The sequence below is a fragment of the Lissotriton helveticus genome, chromosome 12 (genome assembly GCF_964261635.1).
Source record: "Lissotriton helveticus chromosome 12, aLisHel1.1, whole genome shotgun sequence".
Lineage (NCBI taxonomy): Eukaryota > Metazoa > Chordata > Amphibia > Caudata > Salamandridae > Lissotriton > Lissotriton helveticus.
The window spans coordinates 865,249,671-865,260,260 of NC_136073.1; the positions used below are offsets into that span (position 1 = coordinate 865,249,671).

General features: G+C 38.8%; 1 protein-coding gene across 1 annotated transcript in view; it reads left to right on the forward strand.

Annotated features, from left to right (window-relative positions):
* The window catches only part of LOC144799411 (beta-1,4-galactosyltransferase 1-like), a 133,596-nt gene extending 129,942 nt beyond the window's left edge, over positions 1 to 3,654 (forward strand). Inside the window, exon 7 of the mRNA XM_078670707.1 lies at positions 1,949 to 3,654. Coding sequence (XP_078526833.1) covers positions 1,949 to 2,084 — 136 coding nt within the window. The 3' untranslated portion in view covers positions 2,085 to 3,654. The remainder of the gene's footprint in view (positions 1 to 1,948) is intronic.
* The last annotated feature ends 6,936 nt before the right edge of the window (positions 3,655 to 10,590 follow it).

Consider the following 10,590-nt stretch of genomic DNA (forward strand, 5'->3'; position numbering starts at 1 on the left):
TGCACATTAGGGTGAAGAAGTACTTTACTCCATCGCCCAGATGCACATCACATCCACCAAACCTAGGGGCCGATTAGGATGGTGGACGGATTGCCCCCGCCGGGCTAGTGATAGCCACGGCCGGCCCAGCGGGGACAATCCGTCCGCCATCCTCACAGAAATGACCCCCCGCCACATTAGGATGGCGGGGGAGTCCGCGGCGGACGACCGGCGGAAAAAAGTGCTTAAATATGGTGGCGGTGTCTGCGAGACACCGCCAACCATATTACAAAATCGGCGGTCCTATGCCTTTCCACGGCGGCATTGCGGCCCTGGAAAGGCATACAGTCTTTGCTTTGGGGGCCGTTGCGGGCCCCCAGGGTGAAGGGGGGTGGGGGGTGCACTCCTGCGTTTCAAAGTACAACATGGCAGGCACCGGTGCCTGTCATGTTGTGCTTTGAAATGCACAACATACATTTTTAGCATTGCTGTGGACGGTGCTTTCAGCACCGCCCGCCGCAATGTTAAAAATGTGGGATGCACCCGCCACTGTGGCGGGTGCATCCTAATTCGATGCACGGGACCTCCGCCCCTGTGGCGGACGGTCCCTTCCTACAACAGGATGGCGGACGGACTTTGTCCGTCCGCCATCCTAATCGGCCCCTAGAGATGTAAAGGATGGGTAGCGAACCATAATCTTCGAGGGACATAACAGCGGAGAAACGCTGCCAGTGGGCATTAAATTAGAGGTGTCTGCGGGCCCTATGGATCTCTATACATTCCCATGAACAATTGTCACGGGGGCCACTGTCATTGAAGGAAAGGTTTATGGATGGTACTTTCGACCATGGTGGTAAGCCATCAAACTTGTCAAAAACTGTTTGTTTTTCAAATAAAGTTTGTTGTGAAAACAAAAAATAACGACACCCCATGCCCTGGAAGTGTTCCACCATTGTGTGCAGATCATTATTCTATTTTTCCTGTCTCTCAGTGCCATGTTTTACTGGCGGTGACGGAGAGGAAAAAATTTCATTACACCGTCCACCCTAAATAGAGTTGGAAGTGTAATGCCATTCCTCTGATGGCTCAAAGTCTCTCCGGCCGTCTGAAGAAGTATTCAGTTGATGGAGCCGACGGGGGCTCCCACGAGGCAATACTTATGGTCCGTTCATCTCTAAGTGAGGCAGGCAGAACAAGGGTTTGGCGATCAGGGACTGGAGTACACTGTCCACCAAACTCTAAATCAAGCCATTTGTTTATATGGAAGTTCACAACAGCAAATAAATGCCTGGCTGACGTCGGAAAAAAGCTTCCCTTATAGAAGTTGCCCCTCCAATGCCACTGATGCTTGCATACCAGTGAACTGATCTGGTTATGCCTCCACCAGAAAAACACAACCGTTGCTGCACCTGTAAATAAGGTTAGGTAACAGACGGTTGGGTGGGATGGACGTCTGCCATTTTTTGACCCTAAGTCATGAAGCCACAACTTGTGTCATAGTATTGTATTGTGTAAGAAACAACCCAAGCATCCCAACGTTATTGAGGTGGAGGAAGTCGAATCTGTAGTTCACAGCACTGGTGAAACACTTTCTTTTTAAAAGATTTAGTGAATGACATTCACATTTTCAGATAACCACCATATTGATGCCTGGGTTACCCTGTCCCGCTTGCACTTGTATTAAGCTTTCCTTATCCATGAGTTGAAATTGTACTAGTGAAGGTCAACCTGGATCATTCTTCCAAACAATGAAATAACATTTTATAAAACTTCATGTATTCATGACCTGTCAATCATGTTTCAAAAAATAATTGTAATCCGTGTATGAAATTTTCAAAATATATTTATCTCTTACTCATTTCATACTAAACCACAATTAAGACAAAATATCTGGGCACTGTTCAAATTCCAAATGTTACCATATTATGCTGTTCAATTTGTAACTTTTCTGCATTTTATGTTTTATCAGCTTTCCACTGATTAGCCAGGCTCACAGGAGGATGCACATTGATGGAGTGAGAAATATACAATACAAGATTGTGACTACAACCAGGCACAAGCTGTACACAAAAATCACAGTGGACCTCGGACAACCTGGGACATAGTACAATTCAGAGGCCTTGGGTAGCCAACTAGGAACAAAAGTCCTCCATCTACCTCATGATCAAAAAAAGCTGTGAGGCCCGCGGACTTATGAATTGATCAAGGAATTTTTTTCGAAAACCCTGTGTTCGATTCGGAAGTAGAGTGCTGACGGCCATCTTGATAAAGAAGTGTGTCACTCGTTTTGATGGCTTGGGCCCAAGTCTAACTATGAAGGACTTTGTTTCTAGACACAAAATACTGTGGAAGTGCAATGAACTTTTCGGATAGCTGGAATTTGCAGGAACCAATAGAATATCGGAGAGGAGCATACAGAATTAAACCAAAGTAACGCTAAAAGAGAGGTCAATGCAATGATAACCTCCAGAATTTTATTTTTTTATCTGTTTGGTGTGTAAAGCCTAAGGTGATTGAACACTCAATCCTTCCAGTTTTATGGTTGATTTTAAGGGGTTTGGTTGTTTTGTATGGTCCGGTGAGCAAGTGTTTGTTTAGAGGGTATGGCTTTTTGCTCATGTAAGAAAGTGTTTTCTTCCTTTGAGGAACTGGTAAATAGTTTTTGCCCTCCCATAAACTGGAGATATTTTTATATACATATATTTATGCTATGGCAGTTCAAATGAATGTGGCCCAATAACGTATTATTTGGAACAAATGTGCTAATAAACGCACATTAACGGGTGTATTACTACTTTGTAAAGGTCAAAGTCCAGTTTATTACCCCAGGAAGGTAAAATGCAATAGAAAATAGGTTTATTGCCTGACAGACTGCATGTTGGAATAACTTTACTCAAGAAAACTGTTCTAAATGACACAACGGCTCTTCAATGGGATTTTACCCTAATGCACAAATGTTACCCCTTCCCTCCTGGTTAGGTTAAATATGTTTTTTAAACAAATACACAAGAAAGGTCCCACGGCATAAACCATATATGCAGTTGTGCAGAATGTAACCTGCTATGCATTGCCACTGTTGAGAGAGGACGAGGGGCATCATGTCCCACTCAAGGCTTTGGATTCCTCCCAACCCCTACTCAACAATGGTAATAAATAGCAAATTACACTGCACATCCCCATATGTGTGTCTGTGTGGCAGAATGTATGATGCTACTAACTAGTTGGGAAATGTGCAAACACTATAGGCAAAATCAGGATGATCGAATATGAGAAGGTCAGCGAGACAACAAGAATGTGGGATAACCGGTCAGGGACCAGGTAGAGTGATTCTCTGTGTATCATGATGTTTTTTGATGTGGAATGGCGAAAGACTGAAACGATGAAATTAGATATGCAGTAATCATGCCTGTACCAACCTCTCTATTCCTGTGTATCACAGTTGAAATACTGTAAGGTAAGATAATAGTGCTGGAACAAAACATGCAGATCTATACTGGCGGGGTTAGCCAAAGAATGAGAAACTACAAGAAGGGGAGCTTAAGCATACTTCAAAGTGAAATGGAAAATCAAGGTCACATCTGCCCAGAGTGCAATTAAAGGCTTGGCTGTGTATTTTGTAAATTAATGAAGTCCAAGGTTGTGTGTTTTGTAAATAAATCAAGTCCAATACCAAAATCGAGACTTATGTATGCATTTGCATTTATTTGTATGCTCAACCATCTGGACAGGAAAGCAGCACACGGATCCAAGAAGTGACTCTTGAGATCTGACACCTATCGATAAAAAAACATGGAGGTGCAAAGGGGAATGGAAAGTGTGAGTGCGATGCGACATTCTAGAATGTAGTAACAGGAAGGTCAAATATTTCAAAATTTGCAAACGTTCAGTGTATCGGAGTATAATGTTAACCAGTTTTATAGATCTCAGTTACCTAAAGGGGTCCTGGCAGTAACTCCAATCTGAATACGGAAAGGACCGGGCCCTCAGTGTTAAATAGCCATGTTTTAAGTTCTTTCCTGAAATTGAGCAAATTGGGGAATGAATAAAGTGAGGTAGCTCCTTCCAGGCCTTGGCTGTACCAACGATGAAGCTTCTTCCTCCCCAGTTAAACTTCTAAATCTGGGAAGTACCAATGTTCTAGAATCTGCAGGACGACGATTTCTATTGGGTACATACCACAAGAACTTTTGTTGGATATGGGCAGGACCAGTATTGTGTAAAGCCTTAAAGGCCATACACAAGGCTTTGAACTTGATCCTGTTCCTGACAGGTAGTCAGTGAACCTTCTGAATTACTGATTTTACAGACCAAAATCTGGAAGTGCCCAAAAGGAGACTGGCGGGGGCATTTTGTTGCTGTTGCATGTTGATGTACAAACTATTACAATAATCTAGCCTTGACAGGATAAGGTAGATCACCACAGTTTTTTGAGACTCTGATGGAATAAATTGAATAAATTGTAAGATATTTTTTATCATTCTGAGCATAAAAAATGGGGTGGATGTCAAGTTATTAGCCTGATCTCCAAAGGAACGTTTATATTCTATAATGACTGGCCTTCCTGACAGGAGTGAATAATATACCCAATTCCTCTGGCCCCCAGGACAGAGACCAAAAGGCAGGATTACTACCAAAAAGAATATTCTCCGTTTTGTCTGAATTTAATTTCAAACAGTTGCTACTCAACCATGAACTGATGGCCTGGGCTCACTGACAAAATATCGACCAAGAAAATATCGACCTACAGGAATATCGATGCAGAAATATCGAAGGCAAGAATATCGACATCCTATCTACAACATGGTAAGTACAAAAATATCGAAAAAAGATATAGATGTTAAAAATATCGATGTAAAAAATATCGTTTTTTTTCTGTAAAAATATAAATGTAAAATAAAGTAAATAAAACTAATAAATCAAATAAACATAGTTAAAAATATCTAATAATGTTTAAAATTAATAAATAATACATATATAATAATAATACATTAATTAAACATATACAGAAAATATATAATATATACATACTTAACAATAACTTGTAGTAATTATTTTAATAATTTATAAATTGATACAAAATATTATAAATTACAAATACATTTACAAACATAAAACAAAAACATAAATAAAAAATAAAGAATTATGTTTAATAAATTAATATATATATATATACTTTCAATATTTTTAAAATTAATTATATACTACATTATCTAAATATATACAAAAACATTAAATAGCTAAATTAATAAAAAGACTATTCAAAATCCATAAGGTAAAAAAATACAGTAATAAAAATGTTGGATAGCATAGAACTTAAAATTACCATTCCCACTCCACAGAGCGCAACAGTAGGGAAAACGTTGGATAGCGTAGGGGTAAAAATTACTATTCCAACTCCAGAGAGTGCAACAGTAAGGAAAACGTTGGATAGCGTAGAAGTAAAAATGACTATTCCAACTCCAAAAAGTGCAACAGTAGGGAAAGCGTTGGATAGCGTAGGGGTAAAAATTACTATTCCAACTCCAGAGAGTGCAACAGTAGGGAAAGCGTTGGATAGCGTGGGGGGTAAAAATTACTATTCCGACTCCAGAGATTGCAACAGTAGGGAAAACGTTGGATAGCGTAGAGGTAAAAATTACAATTACCACTCCAGAGAGTGCAACAGTAGGGAAAGCGTTGGATAGCGTAGGGGTAAACATTACTATTCCAAATACAGAGAGTGCAACAGTAGGGAAAACGATGGATAGCGTCGAGGTAAAAATTACTATTCCCACTCCAGAGAGTACAGCAGTAGGGAAAGGGTTGGAAAGCGTAGGGGTAAAAATTACTATTCCAACTCCAGAGAGTGCAACAGTAGGGAAAACGTTAGATAGCGTAGGGGTAAAAATTACTATTCCAACTCCAAACAGTGCAACAGTAGGGAAAACGTTGGATAGCGTAGGGGTAAAAATTACTATTCCAACTCCAGAGAGTGCAACAGTAGGGAAAGCGTTGGATAGCGTAGGGGTAAAAATAACCATTCCCACTCCAGAGAATGTAATGGTAAGTCAAGCGTTGGATAGCGTAGGGGTAAAATGTACTATTCCCACTCCAGAGAGTGAAACAGTAGGGAAAGCGTTGGATCGCGTAGGGGTGAAAATTACTATTCCCACTCCAGAGGGTGCAACAGTAGGGAAAGCGTTGGATAGCGTAGGGGTAAAAATTACTATTCCCACTCCAGAGAGTGCAACAGTAGGGAAAGTGTTGGATAGCGTAGGGGTAAAAATTACTATTCTCACTCCAGAGAGTGCAACAGTAGGGAAAGCATTGGATAGCGGGAGGGTAAAAAATACTATTCCCACTCCAGAGAGTGCAACAGTAGGGAAAGCGTTGGATAGCGTAGAGGTAAATATTACTATTCCCACTCCAGAGAGTGCAAAAGTAGGGAAAGCGTTGGATAGCGTAGGGGTAAAAATTACTATTCCCACTCCAGAGAGTGCAACAGTAGGGAAAGCATTGGATAGCGGGAGGGTAAAAATTACTATTCCCACTCTAGAGAGTGCAACAGTAGGGAAAGCGTTGGATAGCTTAGAGGTAAAAATTACTATTCCCACTCCAGAGAGTGCAAAAGTGGCGAAAGCATTGGATAGCTTAGGGGTAAAAATTACTATTCCCACTCCAGAGAGTGCAACAGTAGGGAACGCATTGGATAGTGTAGAAGTTAAATATAACATACTTATAAATAATTGTTGTAAATAAAATAATTAAACATTTAATTTTTAAATAACTACATCATTTGCAAATACCCATTAATAATTACTAAAAACATCATTACAATTGAATAATTGATTAAGAATAAAATAACAATAAATACCAATAAATATGAATTAATAAATATAAATTACCAAATAATTAACTATTAAAAATATCAATTACCAATTTAAAAAAATTAATTACCAATCAAAAAAATTAATTACCAATTAAAAAATGTAATTGCCAATTAAAAAACCTTAATTACCAATTAACAAAATTAATTGCCAAATAAAAAATGTAATTACCAGATACAAACCTTAATTACCAATTAACAAAATTAATTACCAATTAAAATAATTAATTACCAAATAAAATAATTAATAACCAAATAATTAGAAATAAAATAATTATCAATACCAATAACAAATAATTAATTACTTAATTACAATTAAATTACTTCCCACCCAATTCCCCTATAAACCCACAACCCGCTACAGAACTTAAACGCAAAAATTAATTTAAATTAATTTACAATTACTAAAAATTAATAAATTATTTACTATAATTAAATTACTTCCCACCCTATTCCCCTATAAACCCACAACCCGCTCAAGTACTAAAACATAAAATTCAATTAAAAATAACATTTTTAATATATAAAAAATAGTACACATATATTTTAAAACAAATTAAATACTTAACAAAAAACATTTAACACATACATATAAAATACATAATAAAATACATAAACTAATATTGATATTAGTAACATCGAAATTAGTGACAACGATATATTTGATATCGATATTACTAACTTCGATATTACTTACATCGATATAAAAAAAATCGATATTACTTACCTTAGGGTCGATATTCTGTCCAACGATATTCTTCACCTCGATACTCTTCCCCTTCGATATTTTTGACTTGATATTACTGTAGGTCGATAATAGGGAATCGATATTTTGACTGTGCACCGATGGCCTGCATACAGTCATGAAAATTGCTGCTGATGTTAATGTCCTGGTTTGAAACAGTCACAACAATTTGTGTATCCACGGCACAGGAGGCCAGACCAAACCCAAAGGATCAAAGCAGATACATAAAAATTAAACTGGGTTGGGCTGATTGACGAGCCCTGTGGGACCCCACAAGAAAGAGAAAAAGGCTCGGAAACTAACAAAGCAAGTGCCACAAACTTGTTCCTGTCCGAAAGTAAGGAATGCAACAGAGCAAGAGCTACTCTCTGAACTTCTATGGATGCAAGGCATTCCAGCTGGAGGTCGTGGTGGACTGTATCGAAGGCCACAGAGAGATTCAATGATATCACGGTAGCCTTACCTCCTGAATCTAGAGCCTCTGATTTCTTCAACTGAATTAATCAGAGCAGATTCGGTGCAATGGCCTCCTCTGAAGCCATATTGTGCGTCATCAAGCATACAATTATACCGAATGAAAGAGGAAAGTTGGAGATTCATACATTTCCCCACCAATCTGGCAGGCAAAGGAAGCCACAAAATAGGTCGAACATTATTTGGGTCATTAGATCAAGACTAGGTTTCTTGAAGAGGAAATTTTGAGGCAAGTTTCCAAGCCCTAGGAAAACACCCAGCTTTGAACATGATGTTAAACAAGGTGTTAGGTTATTGATCATCAATTAAGGAATCAATTTAAAAACTGAAACTGGAAAAGGGTTCAGTGGAGAACCTGCTTTACCCGAGAGAATGAGGTGCAAGACCTGATTAGAAGAAAGAGGTGCAAAATTAGAGGGTAGTTTGAGATTCTGGCAGGATGGGCACAAGTTCGTGACTGGCATGAAGAAGGGCTTCAGCAGAATTCACTCTGGGACCGTAGACTTCGAACATGCGTTATGTCTTATTCGTAAAGTGTATTGCAATATTATCGCAGAGCGACTGATTGCTAATAATCTTTGACATATTTGGTGTGGTAAGTTTCCTAACAGCATTGAACAATTCTTTGGAAGAATGCTTAACCCTCTCTATTTGTTGGGTTAAAAAAAACAGCTTTTTCTTTCACTAAAAGGGCTTCATGGGTAGAAAGGCAGAATTTGTATCTGTCCTTCTCTAGGCTGTTGTAGTCTTTACGCCAAAGGCGCAAAGACTACGACCTGCTTACAAATTTGTTTCTGTTTGTTAAGATCCTCCGAAAACCATGGCGCTGAGGGGAGATGAGGACATGGAAATGGAAGTGTCTATGGAACGAGTTCTGTGCCAGCTGCAACAAACCAATTAGAACAAGCATTTGCATTGCAATATGTCTCGCATTAGTTAAAATTTGAGGTATTGGCGTTGCAAATAGCAATGTTTCTTAGTTATGTTTTTTTGCCAATTGCTTTACTTGTGCACTACTGTACATTGCTACTCACCCCAGTTTTTTTTTTTTTTTTACAAAGACATATCAGAAGAACAGTTATACTATCTGTAGAATACAACTATCTGTTAATCAAAATTAAAGTCCACACAAAAAACACACACACACACAGAAACGAAACTAAGCAAAGGAGAGCTTCGTAAATAAATCATATGAACTTAAAGCTGTGTACCAGAGTACCACTACACTAACTTACCACTATACTAACTTGCCAGAAATGTTAAAGTACGTTCTGATCTATCCTACCTGGTAAGGAAGTCTAACAAATATTTCTTTGCATTTTAGAGTGGATGAAACTTGAATGTATTTTCTTTTGTGTTGTGAGCACACCAGGGTGAATCAGCTGACATGCAGCCTGCAGCACAAGAATGCATAATGGCTTGTAAATAGGGGTACTGCTGGTGTGTTTAGTGGGGGCTGGGCGAGTGCTCAATGATCCGTTTGTTGCTTTCACTAATTATTGTGCACGCAGTGGGTTTAATACATCCTTTTTAGGTAAAACCCTTGCCCGCAGACATTTTTTTTCCATAGTTTTAAATAGCACGAACAAGTGTTTTGCCCAGAATCACAGGATGTTGAGCGCCATTGCCGAGGCTCGAACCCGGTTACCCAGATAAGAGATCGGCCGCCCTAGCCGTTAGGCTACATCCCCTCCCCTAAATGTGCCATTAAATGTGCTTTTTATTTATGAGCTCACAATAAACCCCAGGTGGGGATCCTGAGAAGAAATAAGGAAATCAAATATATGCCAGACAAAGTAAACTGCAACATTTATGGGTTCTTTATAATAGGGCATGCCCTAGTACAAAGAGAGTTTTGGATAAGGATGAGGAAATTGAGGAAGCATTTGTAAAAGAAAATTCAGATTTCGCCAAACATGCTAGAGACCTTTCTTCATGATATCCGACTCCCTATGTTATCCACAGTAGATAAGGAAAAACTAAGTAACCAGATCACGATAGAGGAAGTCCTACAAATAATTAAAACTTTAAAAAAGGGGAAAGCTGCAGGCCCAGATGCTATTCCAAATGAAATTTATATTGCTCTGAAAGACGAGCTAGCACAGTTTTTATGCCAACTTTTCAACTCCCTGTTTCAGGAAGCGCAAGAAATACCACCATCATGGAATGAGGCATCTATTACATTAATTTTAAAGCCAAATAAAAACCCGGAAAATTGCGAATCCTATCGGCCCTTTTCATTGCTAAACAGTGACCATAAAATTTACACCCAAATATTGACAAAAAGATTGGATAAAGTGGCAGGCCTAATGATTCATCCGGATCAGTAGGGTTTTGTAAAAGGTAGGCAATTAAAAGAACTAACACAGGATCTAATAGGTGCAATAGATTTAGCAACCACCTATCAGGCGCCATTGGCAGTATTATCTTTCGACGCTGCCAAGGCCTTTGATAGGGTTAGTTGGCCTTTTTAATAGAAGTATTAAATCGCTTCAATCTGGGAGACCGCTTTGTGGAGGCAGTTAAA